Here is a 19,314-nt window from a genome sequence, read left to right as displayed (position 1 = left end):
TCAGCTAAGTGCGTGCGTAACTAGCACTAGTTCATTATTTACGGAAGGGGACTGTTTTATAACATGCCATTTAAATCTACGTTTGTTTTCCTGGGGTAATTATGGATCAAATCACAGTCTTAACAAGGTTATGTATTTAAACCTTAAGGGATTCACAATTTAGAACTAGAAATTTGATATTTTTTGTAATTGGTCTAAACTAAAGGGTGCAACAATTAAAATAAAAAATTGTAAATTGATATTCAATTAAAAAAGCTATACAGGAAAATTGTGAAAATCATGTTTACCTTTTCATGAAATAATCCCTGAAATTTGGAACGAGCTAAAATTTTCCCAGTTTGCCATTTTAATTTGCAAGAAAATCTGCTCAAAAGTTTGCATGAAATATATTGAAAATCTATGTTGAAAATCAGGAATTTTTTTTCGCAAGAAGAAATTTACTTCAAATTTCTTACACCGTTGGATTAATCGTAATAAGGGGAATCGAAATCAAGTCAAAAATTCACAGACAAATTTGGCAAAAATCTGAAATTGAACTGATTCTAATATTACGCATTGCAGAGATGAACTGTTTCTAAATACCGCAAAAAAAATTAATGTACCATTTTTCAACAGCGAACAAAGCAAAATGTTCTTGACTGTTTTTCTGAATAGCTCCACTTTTTAAAAAGGCGTAAATCATGCACTTCAAGAGCCTTTCATGTATTTTCAAAAGCTGCCATTCTTCATTATTTAATCTATTCCACCTAAACAAGTTCGGATATAAGGCTTAGATTCTTAATGGGTTGTTGTTGTTTTCCATTTATCTGAAGAACGTGCGAAACATTAATTATGTTTCTATTGTCCCGTGTCTATAGACTGATAACGATTCTTGGATGATATCTTATGCTTTTACAAGGCACACATTTATTTCAAAGATTTTATTTTCTAACCACATTTCAATCGTAAACTGTAATTGTTTTCTTTGTCAGTTACTTAATGTTCTCCTCTACGCAATAATTGCTTTGGAATTGTTCAAACGCGTTTGAAATAATGCTTTCTAATGCACAACGCACTAATTAAGGTCGAGCATAATTTTCGCATAACGCGGAAAATCAAGGTTTTCAGCACAATGCTGATATTTCCCAAGCAGCTGGCAATAAATAAAGCCGCGAGAATTCGCGCACAAATGCAACGGGTGTGAAGTGTGAAGGTTTCCGAGACTACCATCGCTTTGGCGAATCTGGCCACGACACAGACTATTTTGCATATACGCACGGCGGGCTGGGTGTATTCAGAAAACACCTTTTAATCGCCCCACACGGCGCTAGGCTGAAATCAACAACATAATTATCATCATAAAAGACAAGGCCACCTCACTGACTGCGGCTGCTGTGACTAACTGCACAGAATAATATGTATAATAATATGCAAGCAAACGCATAGTGGAAAGACACTCGCGTTTCGCGTTTTGCAACGCTACTCACTTCCATGATCGGCTTCTAGCCATCTATTAAAAAGAACTCACGTATGCATACGCGCTCGGTTCGGAATGGGCTAGTCGCGCATACTCGCCTCCATAAATTACAGTAGAGGCCGTTATTGGAGCTCAATTTGTCTGCGTATTAATGCACCATTCGTACGTACATATTATCGTGTACACTTCTGCACTGCACTAATGGCCGCTGCAACTTCTTTCGTTTTCTCGCTTATTTATTTATTCCGCGTCCATCCGTCCATAGAGTGGCGCAATCTCGGCAGCCGCGGCTTATCCTCGGAGTGCATGCATTCGCAGATCCATCATTATTGCCGAGCTGCTCTCTCGCGCGAGATGCAGCCTGGCATTTGCCCACTTTTATTTATGGCTCCGCTCGCAATGCGCTCTCGTGACTGAGCGAAATGACCCCTACAGCAGCTGCAGAAATCTCGACTTTAAAATATTATGACATTCACAACGCATACGTCAATCGCAGATGCGATTGAAAAGTCGGACGATTTATGATTGTGATGAATAGGTTAACTCGTATGGGTATACTATTACGTTTAAATCTGCAATTCATTGTAATTTCTCTCCGTGTCGTTAAGCAGGGAAGTTTGCTCAAAGTAATACAATTTTGCAGATTTAATATGTAGGCTGACACCCATCGTAGCAGATGAGAAATGAATCCAGTCGCAACTCTGTGGATAACGAGTTTCATAGTTGCACGGGGATAGGCTACCCGCACAACCTCCGTATCCACGAGGTTGCATAACCAGGTATCCACACCAAGTTTGGATGAGTAGGTGTTAGATGAAGACAACCGACTTTTTAAACCGCCGTCCATCGTGGGAGCATCAAATAATCACGATTCATAAAGTTTAATTGGTATATAACAAAAAATAGAGATGCTTGTAATTATTTTATTTTTGTAAAGACAAGTTTCCACTGCACATGATCAAATTTTCAACTGACGCCTGGAAGTCAGAGAGAGTCAGATTCACTGCTGTTTCCAGACTTAATATTAGCTATTATAGCATTGGCATGGATCGCAAGATGTGCTCATTTTGCTGTTTTTATATTTTATTTTATCTGAACCTGATAAAATTTGACTGAATATTTATTAAATCGTTTACAATGGAAATCAAAGTTGCAGAAAGTTAAATTATACCATATTAGCAAAACGTTACAATCCTTTTCCGTTTTACCAATTATTTCTCATTTTTTTAACCTCTGCCCAGTACTTCCCGTGGGCTATGAGCTCACCGGGTCCCAATAACACCACCGAACGGATAACATGTGGCCCGAGTGGCCGCAGAGAGGAGCTTAGACCCAACCGTGGCCACCTTTTCGCCTCCCCGCATCGAAGTCTTTTGATTGAGAATTTCGAGTCACTAAATTAACCCCCAACTTCATCTCTGACATTGGGCAGACAGTTTTAGAGCTGTTTTGGTGATTCAATTAAATTTTTGTTGCTCAACATTTTCCACAAAGCTCAGGAAGAAAACAATCACAAATTGCTCTAATCTGCGCTGGTTGATTATAATATGGGTGGGTGGCTGAGAGAGAAATATTGAAGAGAATATTATCATGCCACTCAGACAGGCCTAATTAGTAGTCCTTGACCTGCAAAAAAAATCACGCCACAGATGTAACTGCTAGATATATTAATCATTGCAGGTCACTAAAAAGATCGACTGTAAACATTGTTGAGCACAATCAAAAAGAGAATGAGGGGACCTGAAATCTCGTTTTGAGCTCTACGTGCGCAAAACTCCCTGTTGCAAACATTAACAAGCCCAAAATTAAATTCTATCCTTCATTTGAAGTTATTTTATTGAGTGAAATTCTAGCTCTTATTTCTAATTACTCTGCAACGAAGGATATTGTATTTTCCCATTTGAGAATGAATGTTAATAGGCGAAAATTAGAAAAATACACAAGCAGGAAATAAAATGAAAGTGAGAAAAAATTAAATACAAATCAAATCAAAAAATGACATCAGGAAAACATGTTGCGGTCACTTTAAACTCCTCGTTTATCAGTGGGCGTGATAAGGCCAAAAAAATATTAATTTAATCTTGAAAACATTTAAGTTTTGACCGTGCTTCGAACTCAAAAATCCGTAGTTCAATAAGCTGCAGAAAAACAGAATTTAAATGACTAAAAATCCACTGCCTTCTAAACAATCCAAACTAAAAGCTGTTTAGATGCAACAACCGTGTGTTTGAACGGACTGCGAGACTCCCATGTGTGTTTTACTGAATTATTGTGCCGTGGGTGTGACTTAATCGACATGAGTGGCCCTTGATGCGTGCATTAAATGTCTATTGTGCTTTCGTGTGTCGCCCACTGGCGAATATCTTATTGGCGTAAAAGCAGCGGCCGCTTCAAAGGCATCACTTGGCTTATGTATGTGTGTTTTAAGGTGCTCCATTGCGAGCGGAGCGTGTGTGTGTGTGTGTGTGTGTGTGTGTGTGTGTGTGTGTGTGTGTGTGTGTGTGTGTGTGTGTGAGCGGGCGCGCGATAAGAATGTTACTTTTATCGTCCAGAGCTAATAAACGTCAATCAGAGCTGACCACTCAGAATGGCAATTACAGGTGTCAACTGAAAATTTAATGGATGAGCTATATAGTTCGTTGAATACGGATTTCATCTGCAGATATTGTCATCGAATCCATGCAGTTGGCTTTTTGTTATATTTAATCTGCGGAGAAATTGGAATTTCAAAACGGATGCGTCTTATCTGATTGGCTTACAGTGTGCGAACAGTGTGCATTACAAGCGAGCACTTGTAATGCATTAACGTTTATTAAAGATGTGAATTCGTCTTCTTAAAAGCTTTAGATAATATTAAATTTGTAATCACGAAGCTGGCACCAGAGATGCAGAATTATCAGCGCCGCTAATGAAAGAGGTGATCGAATTACTGCGCAACGCCGCGTTATCTGCTGTTTTTGTTAATTGTGCAGAGTGCTGGAAATCGCCGAGTTCGAAAGTCCACCACAGGGTATAGCGTAATGAAACTTATCAATAAATCACTTTGTTATAGTTGAATGATATTCTTTATTTATCAGAATGTGCTGCCGCGTAATACAAAACTTAACAACAACTAAAGAGTAAAGGTAAAGGTACTGAACTAAAACTAAACTAAACACAAGCACAGGTCATAAACGGGTGTCTACAGGAACCGACCGTTCTTCGATTTCCTCGTTGCGAAGGGCGATCGCCCTGAGCAGCTTCTTGCGCGGCCCCGTCACCAGGCCGGCGATCTGCAGGTCGTCTTCGTTGGCCAGGAGGAGGGCTTCCAGGTCGTCCTTGAACGTGGGTGCGAGCAGGGGAGCCAAGTGGCCCAGGCCCCAAGCCACCAGGAAGGACACCAGGGGCGATTTCTCCTCGTCGTAGTCGAACTGGCTATCAGTGGTGGATGACTCGTCTTTACCCGCAGAGTCGGTTACGTCACCAACGGGGATCTTGAAAGCCCAGTTGGAGTCTGCACTCTCCATGCCGGTTAAGGAGTGTCTGCGAAAATTCGAGATAAGCATTTCGCTCTGACGTAACGTTTTTCGGCGAGACTCACCGGAATGCGACGGTGCCGAAGCCCGGCCTGTTGAACAGGCTGGACCGTCTGCGTTCAGGGTGGATGACTTCCTCGTCGGTTTCGGTGTCTGAATCCGAGGCAATCACGCTGACCATTCCAATTTGGTTTCTCTGAGCAAGTTCGAAGGCGTCTGTCACTGAGTCTGTTGTCATGGATGAACCTGCAATATCAAATTCAGGTTTCGGGATTCAGCGAAAGATTTATTTTTGAAAGACAATCGTAATTTGTCTCTGCAATTGAGCTCTTTAGATTTGGGGGTTTAAGATGATCAGAAAAATCTGTTCATCTGATATTTTATTGGGCATTGAATGACCACAAATAACAATCTTTTGAGCCAAAAACCGTGTAAAATCATCTAAATTGCATGCGAATGCTCCTAATCAAGTATAAGATGCTCAAAATGATCCTCATTTTCAGTGTTCTCAAAGAATTGCTACCAAAACAAATTATGATGGTGTTTGATATAGTTATGTAAGTTCTAAAAAGATGAAGTGACTCATTGGAAAGAACGTTATTTGGCGTATTGATTGTGAGTAAAACCCCATCTAAATTGGATTGGAAACCGTCTGAAAATATACAATAACAACTCAAGAGGCTGCTAGTTCTGTATTTTACAATTCATTAATTTCTCTGTGAGATAATATGATTTAAGCTTTAGAACATTGTTCTAATAGGAATAAGCGTTAGTTGAATATCGTTTTTAAAAAGATTTTAATGTTTTGGTGGCGTATATTATTTGTTTTGCTTTTAAATCATTGAATTTTTACATAAAATAGTTCTGTGCAAATCCGTATAATCCAGACTTTTTGGGCCAATAAATCTACTATGTTACATCACTAAAAATCGACTTAATAAAAAACTGCGGACCTAAAAGCTATGAACCCCTGTCAAATATATGTAACTTTCTCAAGCAATCGCAATTTTCACCTTGCACTGTGGCTCGTACTGAGAATCATTGTCTGCATTATCTGATCTGCCTGATACCGGGTAAAATTAAGAAGCATTTGGGATTCTCTAAATCTAAAAACAAATTAACATTCTTATGTTTTGGCAGAATATATTTTTGGACCAGTAAATTTTATTTTTAAAAATCGTCTTTTTTCCCAGAGAAGCCCAAATTTAATATTGGCCATTTAAATTTAATTTATATTTTTCTTATGATTAGGCTCATAAAAATAAAGTAATATCTAAATTCTAGAGATGAGATCTCTGTAAAGGCATTTCACACCTGTGCTCTGCGCAGAGGCACGTCTCGAACCGAGGAGTCCAGAGAAGAGCACCTCCGTGCTGGGGGCGAGGCCAGAAATGGGTCTGATGGTCCTGCTGCCGTCGGTGCCGACGGAGCCGACGCCGAAGTTGAAGCTCCTGGCCACGGAGGACACGTTGGACTCGGCCGACGCCCGCCGCTTGTTGGAGTTGCCCGCGTTGCGCACGGCCGCCCACAGGGACGAGTTGCTGGTGGAGACGCTGGACGAGTGCAGCGACGTCGCGTCGTCGAAGGCCGAGTGGGCGCTGCGCTCGAGCAGACTGCGCCGCTCCTCGAGCTGCTGTCGCTTCACCTCGTCCGTGATGCGCTGGAAGGCGAGAAGCTTCTTCTCGGAGCGCTCCTTGGCCCGCTGCCGCTTGTGCTCGCAGCGCTTCGGGTCCAGCGCCAGCTCGCGGGCCATCGTCGCGTCCAGCAGCCGCAGGGACGACTCGCCCTTGGGGTGCGCGGCCGCCATGTCCCGGGGTGTGCGTCGGTCGATGTTCAACGACCACACGTCGGCGCCCATCGCGCAGATGAACGCCACGCACTTGGTGTTGGCGTTCGCGGCCGCCAAGTGCAGCGGCGTGTTCCCCAGCATGTCGTATTTGTTCAAAGCTCCGCTGCAAAAGCATCAATCAAATCTTAGATTAAATTAAAAATTCATTTGCAAAGTTGTGGTTAACGGAAGAATATTATTTGCTTTTAAAGATTTCAAAATTGGGTAAATTTGAAATATTCAGCATATGGTTTTTTGTTTCATTGAATTTAAAATCTGCACTATTTTGGAAGTTATAATTAATTTGGCTGATTTCACTGATCAAAAGTCAAATTCTAAGAATTTTATTTTTATCTCTTCTTGCTCTGTAATACGTGCACATACGATAAAATAATTTTAAAGGACTGTCATTAATTAGATTTTTTCATCGTTGTTGATAAAATATTAAGTGCTTAATTTTTTATCACCTTATTGTGATAGAGTGACAAGTATTAATTGGAACAAAGAGTTAATTAGAATGTAAACTTTTTTAAGTATGGTAGTAATTAATTTCTTTGTGAACGTAAGACCATTTCATTGCTACCATTTTTCACAGAGATGACGGACTATTCACAAAACTTAAGCTGAGATTGAATGAACAAATGATTTAATTTAAAAAAAATGACTAAAAGCTTGGGCTGATTTAATTTCCTCAGTCTCCAAGCTTTAAAAGTGAATTTCAGTGCTACCGTCTATGGGGATTTGGGGGATTTGAAAAATTCTTGAATTCTAAGCAGTTTCATTATCTTTTTACAAGCTTTTTTCTAACTTAAATGTGTAAGTTTTTTATGTTCGCTACTTGGGAAATGAGTGCTTTAGTATAAATTAAAATTTGGGCGGAAAATCGAAAAAACCTCATGTTAAAGAAATGCATGTAGCAGGGCTGTGAATATTACACAGGTTTTAGGCAAACTTTTTGAACATTTCCAAACTTTCTTAGAGCAAAATATTATACTTATTCGGTTTTCATCACGTTATTGGCAGAATTCACAAGATTTTACGCTTTTAAATGCATTTTAACATAAAAAATATCATCTTCATCGACGTTTTAAGGAATTTATAGAGCTCGAGGTAAAAATAACTTAGATCTATTATTTTTTCAGACAAATATCTGCCCAAAATTTCGAAAACGCAAATTCGACAAATGTAAATCAATCACTAAATAAGATCTAAGAACGAGCAGCTCGATTTGTTGTGTATATGTTCTAATTATTATTTTTTAACCCTTGAATTAAAATTTACACTTCTGACCCTAAAAAATCAGAATTTTACCATTGAAACACGATTAATTATTTTTCAGGTAAGAAAGAGCTGATTTAATTTAAGTTAATTGAAAAAATTGTATGATTCGAGTTCAATTGACGTACCCATTAATGATTGTAATGATTGGAAAGGTAAAAAATAGTCGATCGTCTAAATTTCATAGTTGCACGAGTTTTTCTACGAATAAAAAAAACATAGCTAAGTTTAAGTAACTTGGAAATTTAATTCTTAAAAGTCTGTTTTAGGCGTTTTAAGTTAAATTTGTTTACCCTTTGCTGACGAGCAGCCTGAGGACTTGGCTGTGTCCAGAAAAAGCTGCCCACATGGTTGGCGTCATGCCGAGGTCGTCCTTCTGGTTGGCGTCTTTGGAGGACGCCTGCTTGACCATGTCGAAGAGGCCGTCGCGGGCCGCACGGTGGTACCGCGTGCTGACTACCGTGGTCGCTGGCATGATTGTGCTTGCACGTTTGTCAATCCACCCACAATAAGTAGCTCCGGATGCGATCGTGATAAGAGCATCAGCTCGGTTACTTATCTATCTCCCCTGAGCGCCCCCTCGTCTGCGCATGATAATTATCGCGGTGAATTTCGCCAAGTACCTCACACACTCGCCGCGCGTAATGCTTCTGTGCGCATTCATTACCTCAATTATTGTAGATTATTTTAATCGCACAATGCATTATAGCTATCGAGCACTCGTCGGCAGGTTAATAAAAAAACAAACTACCCGATATAGACTGCATGGCATTCATCTTTGGTTTTCTGAAAGTTTCCGACCTTGCTTCCGAGTGGAAGATAATTAAAAATACACATGAAGAGCTTTTTGAGCGTCATCAATTTTTCTTCGCAGTTTTTCAGGAATGATAAGAAAATGTTTTTTGCTACTGCACTTTCTGATTATTTTCAGAGAGTAAAAATCTAAAAATAAACAAGAATAAAAAATGAATCAATTTGTGCTTTGCTGTCGTTGTTTAATTTCATCCAAGTTAATGCACCACGTGGTCAAAAAAAATCATGTTGAGATGAGAACAGGCTAGCGGCATACATATAAATCAGACCGAAATCATTGCAATGCGCCCGATTGAACATAAATTATTTCCTTTGCGAAGAAAACAAACTGTGTGTCTTGATAATAAAGCCCCTATTTAAAATTTAGATTAAATAAATTCATGGCTAACCAGCTCTGTAAGGCCTCTGAAATTGGCCCAGAAGGTCATGGTGGTTAAAATTAGTAGGGAGCCAGCATGTTTTGTTGATAGACAAATGTGTTCACGAGACACGCTTGTCACAATTTTCACTAAGTTATTTGTTAGCAACGTGACTAATTACTCCTGCGCGAGTGAGGACTGTGAATGCAACTCTGTGATAAATCAAGTAATTTCTAAAATTTCCTAGACATTGATAAGAATTTTACCCTGTCTCAAGCCGCAAAGACAAAAACGAGCAGGGAACTTTGATAACATGTGAGAGGAGGCAACTGGAATTCCTGTATAAATATCTTAAATCACAAGTATTTATCATTTTGAGAGTCACTAGTTACGATACATGTCGGGCATTGAAATTACCGGACGTGTGCTATCACTCATAATCTTCCACACAACGTACAATTTAAGAATCAAGTTTTATCAACGGCATGCGTGCTGCCCTGAAGCACTTTTTCTATAAAAAAAATTAATGAAGTTACAGTAAGGACTTGAAGCTCTGTAAAAAATCCCACGTGCCTTTTAATTCTAAAACGAAATCAAATCACCTTCCAGTAAAAATTTTGTAGTTTAGTGTATCGTGTGTTAGTTAATAAATCCATCTTAATGTTCAAATTACAACTTCTTTTGAAATAGCCCCCTGCAAGTCCACACAACATTTTAAATAATCGACTTCATATTTGCTCGTAAATTTCAATTAAATTTATTGATGTAGCTGTTGACAGAGAAAAGTCTTTTTAATCTCCTTGATAAGCCTATCTCTGGAGATGCGATTAATATAAGGTAAGTTGTGATGAATACAAGAAAAAAAAATTCTCGTAATAATTTGTCATCTTAAATAGACCTGTAAAATAAAAAACGGTTAAAAAAGGTAATTTTTACTTTTAAAAAACACCATAATGAAAGCTAAACAAATTAAACAGTTGACAAAAGAACAGATCGCCACTTCCAAGTTCCGGTAAAAGTTTTATCACAGTATATATCGATTCAAGCAATTTAGCATTACATCTTTTTTTAAATCGGTGGAGAATTCAAAGCTGAACAAATTTAACTTATAAATTTTCAAAAAACGAAAGTACAACAGAGATCTTGTCCAAGTGAAATTGATATTTACAGGTAGAAAAAGCAATGATCTTTTAAAAAACTTTCATTTTGGCAATTTTCCATTTTTAAATTTAACTAAACACTAAAATACTAGCTGCCTATTTAACTCAAAATCAGTATAACAATAAGAAAATGATATCAGACCCCAGCCTGCACCTAAGAAAAACACGTTTGACTTTCGTGTGTTGAATGAGTGGAACGATATATTATGCCACCCGCACGGAAACACTGCTCGGCGGCACAGTTTTCATCCCTCTGCAAGGCGTTCGGTATAGCAAAAAGAGCAAAAAATAGCAAAATATTGAAAACATTATCTTACTCATCAGGGCTCACTATTGCTGTGCCTTCGTGCTCTTAGTTAACTTGTTTAACATAAAGCTCTCAGCTACGTTACAAATTGACTACCGATTTTGAAAATAAAGATGCATTGAATAATATCATTGATAATTATTTAAAAATTTCGCTTTGAAATAATAATATAAGCCTGAAACCTTTTCAGCGGATATAAAACATACATTATTGCTTGTCTGGATGTACTAATTTACTCTGGAGTTGCCCTGTCCCTTCATAACCACAATTAAGTTAATTTGAAACTAATTAGCCACTGCTCCCAAGCAACAACATTTTAATAAGAATTAAAACAACGGGAGAAATATTTCGAAACATTATTCAAGACATCTATTGAGTAGATAAGTTTTGCATATTGTCCCTCATTATCTTTGACACTTAATCTCGCTGCTTCAACTAATAAAACTGTCGTTTCTCCATCTGACAGCGCCGCATAATTATCGCACCGACTCAATTCGCAACTAGAGCACTGGATGGTGCGAGTGGAGATGGCGCTTGACTGTCGGCGGCCGCCGCGGTCGCTCTCGTTCCGGCTGAGCGGACACCCTCGCGGGGGCGCCACCTGCGTGGGAGTTACCCAGGTGTGACTGAGCCATCCGCCGCGCAGCAATTGAGCAGTGAGCGCGGCGAGACCGACTAAACACCACAGCCATGGCGACGGACCGCTTTCACAGGTCAGTATACCATCAGCTTTAAATGTAGAGCATTTTTAGTGTGTTAACTTTTTTCTCTAGCTCTCTTTTTACACTTGTTTTATAGCCCTAAATAGTTTTTATAGACCTTACTAGTTATTTTTATTTTTTATTTTAAATTTGGTGGTGCTTGGTTGCGATGGCAACAAAAATTTCTATCGGTGCACGGTGTTCGGAGTGAGGCAATAGAGTTGCTGTCGTTGCACTTTTTATCAATGATCATCTAGTTGCGTTACAAAACCCGTTTTTTACAATATTTGCTAGAAATAATGATTTAATTTAGCAAAAGTAGTTTTACAACTTGAAAATTTTGACTATACTATAGCTATTTTAACTTTGATTATGAATTAATTTGAATGTGGAACAGTTGTTATATATTATTAATTATATTACAACTCATCCATAATGTGAATGGTTATAATAATTATCGTATTAGATTTTCCGTGTTTGTACAGAAAGTTTTGCTCAACCAGATATCAGATTTACGCAACAAATTTTCATTATATATATTATAGATTTATTGATAACAATAGAGTACAAGAAAATTAACTGCTTGGACCCATCAATTGATTGTCATTGGCTCACAGACTTGCGACAAGCTGTAATTGGTTTCATTTTATCATATCGCTGTGGCAGCGGCGATCGCTACTAATTTCCGACAAAGGGTTGAATTTTTTACTGTAGAGATTTTGCAACACTCGAATTTGTGTCATTGTAAACAGTTGCTGGCAATCGCCGCTGCTACAGATATCTTTGGAAAAGAGTAAAATAATTCTTTATGCCAAATTGAAATTTTAAATCATAGAAATGAGAGAAGAAAATTTACGGTAACTACACACACACAATCTCAAATCCAATTGTGAATCATATTGAGATAACACAGATGCGTTTTATTATAGATTTGCACACTCTAATTACGCATCCGCGGCTACAAAATAATTTTTAACACCTCTTATACATTATTGCTATACCTCTAGAATCAGTTCAATGCACAGCTTTCTGATTAATTGCTTTGCGCGTGCATCAACAAATCAATTACGCGTGAATGGAAATTGAATCGTTATACTTTCTATCAATTCTCTTGGTTAATGCGCGAACCAGAAAAATTTGTATGCGTCCATTAGCTCATTACCGGACTTAAGTGCTATATTTTCCCATGACATTCTTTCTGCAATATCTAAGGTGATAACAGTGAACTGATACATGAGATAAAAATGCGCTATTTCTTAAAGTTAATAATCGTTTATACAACCTACATTAAGCCTTAGTGCACACGAACCAGTTAAATATAATTAATCATACGTCCTCTTAGCTAGGTAAATGAAATGGGCAGCCAGGTGAATCTAATGCGCTGTGTTTGCCGAGTAAAAGCGCAATTATGCTCAAACGAGTGTGCAACTGTTCATTTTAGTGCACCGCTATGGCCTCGGTTTGACTAAATCTGTTGTCTTTTTTGGCATCAGACTCGATCACGGAACAAAAAGTCAACGGAGCGAGTCGCACGAGTGCGAGAGGAGGAAGTGATTTTTCATTATTTGCCTCTCGACCAGTCCCACACATCTGTTCGTGTTTCGTGATTTTGGTCATTATTTGTGCACTTTTACCGTTTTGACACAGACTGATGGTTCTCGACCAGTATGATTTAGGTTTAGATACACTTTCCTGACGTTGCATGATCTGAATTTTTTATACGCAGTATTTTATGAGGCTTATCTCGAAGGAGAGTTTCGCAAAATGTTGTGAAAAATGAAGCGTTTCTCGCAGTTTCGGATTAAAAGGCGATTGATCAATTTTCACATATTATTGACGTACTACAGAAATGAAGGAGCGTTGTTGAGAGATAGCGCGGTTTTATTAGCAGCATAATCCATCTTTATTGATTCCATTAAAAATAAACGAGGCGAATGGGCGTCGACGGTTGTGTACAAATAAAAGTGTTTGCTAATTATCCCACACGTACCGTCTGGTTAATCAATATCGCAGCAAAGCAATTCGTCATTATGACTTTAATATGAACATTTCTCTTATCTTGCGTGCGTCATCGAGACGAGCCGCGCATAGTGCGATTGGCATCTCGGATAAGTTTAAAAAATTGTACTTTTATCATGCGCTAAACACAATTTCAAAGGTTTCTCGTTGAGGAGCTGACTCAATCACTCAATCGTGCCCCTCACTTAGAGCAATTTGATACCAAGGGAGAACAAAAGAAAAGAGTGCGCCAATGGCACGTCACCATGCGATTTTTGTTAAATTGACGCTGACGAAACAGAATAGAAGCAGACGCAATTTGCTGCATTGCAACAAGGATGGGAATATTATTGCTGAGTTTCCTTTTCGATATTTTCAGCAGAGTGTGAGTTAAAAATGAGAGGATAAAGCTTGATAATATAATAAATTGCGCAATTTGCATATAGGTGAGCATATACTTGCCAGGAAACAATGACTCCTAATTGATAAAAACGCAAATTTGATTTGAAAACAAATCTCAATGACACTAATTTTGTTTTTGTGCTTGATAATTTTTGATTAAACGTCTGTGAGACAAAACGCATCAGAGTTAGGTCTCAAAAGTACAGTCCCTTGCTAGAACGTTGAAAAGAATTTTGGCAAATAGATTTTTCTAATACTAAAACTGATAATATATCTCTGGATTGTTTACATTTCTATCAAAGTCGATCTGTCAAGTAGCACACACTAGAAATCACCCTTCAGTTTTTGCTGCAGTAAAGTGGAATCAAAAGTCAACTATTGATTGATTGACTAACCTGCTCTTCTAAAATGCGTGATTCAGTCGCCTCCTCTATCATTTTGCTCCATTTAATTCAGTCAAATCCTGTATCTGTGTGATTTAACGAGAGTAATTTTAGTCATTCGAGTAGGCATAAACAATTTTTGTTGACGATTCCGTTAGAGACAATAACAGTTTTCATTCGAGTCAAGTTGCTTGTGTGAGAAAATGATATTGATATATCATTGGCCTAGGTGAAAAAGCTGTACGATTTGCGGTGAGTCTGGCGGATAATTGAACAGACCGTAGTGGCGGGCGCGAGACTGGGCTGCATGTGGGTCATCTTCGCGCTGGGATTCAATCAGGTGCATCAATCGCGTTTGACGCTCCAGATTTCTCTTATGCAACCCGAATTGATGCGTTCGGACAGTTTGTTACTGCACACAGCGCCACGATTTCTCTTCCTCTACAAAAATTACAAAAGCAAGATTTGGACTCTCGTGTGACTGAGTGAGCAGACAATCGACCCTGTCTAATTGCTTCATTTGAACTTCTGACGCGGAGATGCACTTGAAACTAACTCTCCGCGGCCAATTGCCGTCTAAGATAACGACCACCTCCTGGCAGTTGCATGCAGCTCCCGAGAGTTCCGTCACGCTTTTCGGTCATGTAGGCGGCTGCAGAATATAAAAATAATCAAAGTCAAAAGTTTGGCGGCCACGTCAAGGCAAATTGCAACACGTCCTCCCGAACATGTGGGACTGAAAAGTGCAATATTTGTGTGTGCACTGAGTAAGAGAAAAATTACAGAGCGCCTCTCTCTATATAATAAAATGTGAACTTGAGCAGCGACCATAATTAGCCCTGCTATGACTCTCACAGCTCACATTTCCGGTTTACGAAAACATTTCAGTGGTTTTTGTTAAAGAAAAATAGTTATTATCTCTTAAAAACCCGTCTTTTTATAAATTTAAAAGAAATAGAGATAAACTTATTAAAAAAGGTTTAAAGATCTTTTCTGTTTAGCTCTCTCGTCATGCTCATTGGTTTGATTATAGATTGCATCAAACCCTTTGGGCAATTTTTCTTTTAGCTTACAATGCAAATTTTTTTAATCTACGCGAACAGGAAGCAGTTGAATTTGCATTTGGCCGTGCATGCAGCGACGAATAATCGTGAACGCACTAATGGGTCCACGTCCACGGTCCACGTGCATGCATGAGCAGCACGCAGGGTACAATATCGGCGTAAATTCAGCAACTACGGGAGAGAGGCAATGAACTTGGTTTGAAAATTACAAACAGACCGTGAATAAAATGATACATCGACCTGGTCGATTGCGTTCAACGTGCTGACGGCGATCGGCGAGCAAAAGTAACTTTTGCTTTCGCGCTGAGAGAAATTACGAAAATATTAATGCAACGATTAGCAATGATATCTAAAAAGGACGAATCACCTCCCAATCAGCGATATGTGAGAGAAATTAATATTTTTTCATACACAGTTCCCGGAATTCGTCATTACTTTCATTTATACTACTGATAGCTTCGCGAAAATGGTGCACTAAGTGTACGCAGAAAGTTTTCAATGCCACTCTAGTGCGATAGTTGATTGCTTTCCAACCGAACCAAAATTAGGTTAACTGATAAAACTCAATTATTCAATTGACGCTATTGACACATATGTCACTGATACACGTTAGAGGCTGAAATCATTTAATTTTTTTTAAAAAAATACGTAATGGTATTAATTGTTATTGCAATGTTAACCAAAACGGACTGGACTTTAAAATGTTTGCTAAAGATCAAATTTCTTCGTATTTTAATTCTTTTCACATCCTAATTTTCTCGATTTTCTGCATTTTAGAGCGGCGAGAGACTCGTTGTTGGACGTGTTAAAAGAAGCGACCCGCAGGGACTGCAATCTGAAGGACGAGGACGGCATGACGCCGACCCTATGGGCTGCTTTCGAAGGCAATTTGGACGCCCTGCGGCTTCTGGTCGGAAGAGGGTGAGTTTATCGCTGTGGCTAGCCAGCCGAAAACAAAATCGATTAGAAAAAAAGTCGCCTTTTCCTGTCTGGACCGGAAGCAGATAAAGCCATCCCCAGGGGGGAACACACGAAAAAATACCTGCGCGCCGAACAGACTCGGTCCAAATGACCGGAAGGAACAGCACAGCGTCATGCCGGCTCTGATTTTTATGCTGCACACTATATCTGCTTTTTAAAATCAAACGAAAATTTTCAAATTGATGCTCCATTTTAGATATTATTAAATCAAACCAAGTAATGTTATTTTAGCTCTCAAAGTCCTTTAAAATCATATAACATTGCAACTAATCGGTCTTTATTTAAAGAGAGTCCACCATGGGTAGCTAGTTTAACTTTGATTTAAAAAACAAAAGCCTCGTTTCGCATAGCAATATTTTTTTCATTTTGGGACTTATAGAAGTTACAAAAAAGGATCTTCCTTGCTACAGACATTTTTATGGTCGGTTTTTAGTTTATCAATTTCATTAAACAGGAATACGGCACGAAATCAGCGAATTTGCACATGAATTGATACGTTTATGATGTTGGATCTCTTGAGAACGTATCAGTCAGTTGAATTACATACAAAAAGCATCAAGACAGGCTGATTTTTTATACGAGCGAGTAATATTGGTTTCTTGGGTAATTGCAGCAATTAAAACAGACCATCAAACTCAATTTTAAAGTGATCCACAGGGAGCGAGATAAATTGCAACATAAATGTATATTTTTCTAGGGAATCATTCGTCATTATTCATACTTCATGCTGTTTTTAATTGCATTTGCTAATTATCTCGATGAACTCATCTCTCTTCAATTTTTTACAAACAAAATAACAAGCTTGAAAATGCTTGCTGTGAATAATAATGTAGTGCGGTGAACGTAGCAAAATTGCATTCGAGTGAGGCAATCCTCGGCAAGGATGAAATCAAGAGTTTGCTGCTCCTTCCCTTTTGTTATTGCTGTCTCGCAAAAGAGCATGTTCACGTCGGAGCTGCTTTTGTGGGTGCTGCTCGCCCGATTTTCTCACCGGCGCTCTGATTCAGCGACAGGATAATAATTGCTATCAGTGTGGAAATGAGATCAACACATTTTGCGTCTGCACCTCGCCGATTTAATTTCACTCGAGCGCGGCGGTGAAAATGAGTCGCAGATTCAAGGCGAGAGTACTATGCGCGTGAATTAAAAGTGAATTTACTTATCACTTTCCTCAATTTCGAAATTACTATATTAGACTTGATGTTTACTTTTCTCATTGACGCTTAATTGAAAATAAACGAGGATTCAAATTCACTTTTACTGCACGGTTTTTAAACATCGTTTCCAAAAACAATGAAATTGTAGGTTGTGAAGATGAGCTTCCAGTCCCTTATGTCGGCGAAACCGCGACTTTTGCCTGCTTTTATATCTTATCACGCCGCTCCAAGAATTTATTGACTCGATAGATAACTCTGCGAGCGTTAATCTCAAAGCTTGAACGTGACAATGGCCTAATTTATTTATCCCCGTGTCGCATATATTCCAAGGTTTTCTAAATAATTGTATACTTTTGCTTAAAGGGGCGATCCTGATAAAGCTGACCACTTTGGAAACACAGCACTGCACCTATCGTCAGCCAGGGGACACCTCAACTGCGTCACCTTCTTGGCCAACTTCGGCGTCAACCTCTGGGCCCTGGACATCGACTTCCACTCGGCCAAAGAACTGGCCGCCATGAACAACAGAGACGAAGTTTTGCGCTTTCTTGACTCTGCAGTGACCGCTGAAGAGGTGGCCAAGCCAAAAGTGGCTAAAGCTAAAAGAGATAAGGCCCTGAAAGAGGCGGAAAAGAGACTAAAAGACCTTGAAAAACAACACAAAAAGGTGGAATCAACTTTATTTATTTTTAAAAATAAAAAACTGAACAATCGCACTTATTTAGGCTGATCGTCTGGCTGAAAAAGAGCAGCGCCGGCTGAAAAAAGAGAGGCAAAAAATGGACGTGCCAGACACGACCATGCCACATCGTCCGTCACATGTCTTGGCTGCGCTCAAAAAGGCCAAAGGGGTGGATTCCGCCAAGTTTTCTGATATCGTCCAGGGTGCTGGACAGAAGAAAAACGTCGTTGGCGCGCAGAAGAAGATCCAAAGCAAAACAGCTGACTTTAAAGTATTTTTCTGTATCCCAAAATGATTCCCATAACCAAAATTATCTTTCAGATAACGGACGAGGGCGATGGGCGCCAAAGAACCGTGCGAAGTTTGAGTGGTCTGCGTAGAGATTCCGAGGTCATGTATGTCGGTGCCTATGACAAAAAGGGAGGGATCAACTCTTCCAACAGAACCTTATCTGAACCAGAGTTTCTGCACAATGACGCTCTTTCCGAGCCATCGTCAATTTTTGACAGACCTGGCTTTGGATCAGTGGCGTTCAGGTAATTTTCGACACATAACGTGTTTGTCCTTAAGTTAAAATATTGAATTCTGCCCCAGAAATTCAATCACCGCGACCCTAAACGCTATGCCCTCAGTCCGAGAGGGATCAAACGGTGATGTGAGGAACCGCCGGAATTCATTAGGCAGCGCAGGAAGCTCAGGATCAAGGGGAAGACGACAGGTTCCGTGGGATGATGAAGACGTAGAGAGTGGTAAATTAATTCCCACATTTAGCGTCCGAGCGACTACCAAAATTATCACACATCTTTTCTTTTCTTAGCGTTAGGGTAGTTAAAAAAAATCAAACTTTAATGAACCATTTCCACAGATGACGAAGACGATGCTGAATGGTCTCCCCTGCAACTATTTCTTCTTGCTCACGGACTAGGTGAACATGTGCAAACGTTCATAAATGAGCAGATCGATTTGGAAGCTCTCATGCTGCTGACTGACCACGATTTGGTTGCTCTGGGCCTACCCCTGGGTCCCCGGAGAAAACTTTTGAAGGCTTTGGAAGACAGAAGGCAAGCCTTGGATGAGCCAGGAGAAGTTGAGGACAGTCAGTTATAAAAATTTCTAGGTCTAGGCCCATCTTGTGTATAATTAAGTGTATATTACATAAATTATGGATGAATTCCATAATATTGTACAAAATAAACGAGCGCTGTTGATATTTTTAAATTATTATAGGAT

The 19,314-nt window shown here is 39.2% G+C and overlaps 2 protein-coding genes across 2 annotated transcripts; one reads left to right on the top strand and one right to left on the bottom strand.

The window, feature by feature from the left end:
* Window positions 1–4,494: 4,494 nt before the first annotated feature.
* LOC135940298 (pre-mRNA splicing regulator USH1G-like) lies at window positions 4,495–8,588 on the bottom strand. The gene is made up of 4 exons (XM_065485134.1): window positions 8,371–8,588; window positions 6,286–6,923; window positions 5,037–5,217; window positions 4,495–4,978 (listed from the first exon to the last, which is right to left on the bottom strand). Exons 1-4 carry the CDS (start codon window positions 8,550–8,552, stop codon window positions 4,624–4,626), a joined length of 1,356 nt encoding a protein of 451 aa, XP_065341206.1. The 5' UTR covers window positions 8,553–8,588; the 3' UTR covers window positions 4,495–4,623.
* A 2,710-nt stretch (window positions 8,589–11,298) lies between these two features.
* Sans (SAM_USH1G_HARP domain-containing protein Sans) lies at window positions 11,299–19,308 on the top strand. Its single transcript, XM_065483348.1, has 7 exons — window positions 11,299–11,429; window positions 16,042–16,185; window positions 17,766–18,069; window positions 18,128–18,355; window positions 18,406–18,620; window positions 18,679–18,833; window positions 18,950–19,308. The coding sequence occupies exons 1-7, from the start codon at window positions 11,407–11,409 to the stop codon at window positions 19,189–19,191; spliced, it is 1,311 nt and encodes a 436-aa protein (XP_065339420.1). The 5' UTR covers window positions 11,299–11,406; the 3' UTR covers window positions 19,192–19,308.
* Window positions 19,309–19,314: the final 6 nt, after the last annotated feature.

This window comes from Cloeon dipterum, chromosome 3 (genome assembly GCF_949628265.1).
Source record: "Cloeon dipterum chromosome 3, ieCloDipt1.1, whole genome shotgun sequence".
Taxonomy (NCBI): Eukaryota; Metazoa; Arthropoda; class Insecta; order Ephemeroptera; family Baetidae; genus Cloeon; species Cloeon dipterum.
The sequence above is the reverse complement of the archived record's forward strand: the minus strand, read 5'-3'. Positions and strand labels throughout refer to the sequence as shown.

What these genes read in the sequence shown, in the direction of transcription:
- LOC135940298 (XM_065485134.1), bottom strand. Translation starts at nt 8,552, where the DNA reads ATGCCAGCGACCACGGTAGTCAGCACGCGGTACCACCGTGCGGCCCGC. An exon ending in TGCCTCTGCGCAGAGCACAG is followed by an intron (nt 5,218 to 6,285) that starts GTGTGAAATGCC and finishes TTGATATTGCAG; the next exon opens with GTTCATCCATGACAACAGAC. An exon ending in TTCGGCACCGTCGCATTCCG is followed by an intron (nt 4,979 to 5,036) that starts GTGAGTCTCGCC and finishes GAATTTTCGCAG; the next exon opens with ACACTCCTTAACCGGCATGG.
- Sans (XM_065483348.1), top strand. Translation starts at nt 11,407, where the DNA reads ATGGCGACGGACCGCTTTCACAG. An exon ending in GCAAAACAGCTGACTTTAAA is followed by an intron (nt 18,356 to 18,405) that starts GTATTTTTCTGT and finishes ATTATCTTTCAG; the next exon opens with ATAACGGACGAGGGCGATGG. An exon ending in TTTGGATCAGTGGCGTTCAG is followed by an intron (nt 18,621 to 18,678) that starts GTAATTTTCGAC and finishes ATTCTGCCCCAG; the next exon opens with AAATTCAATCACCGCGACCC.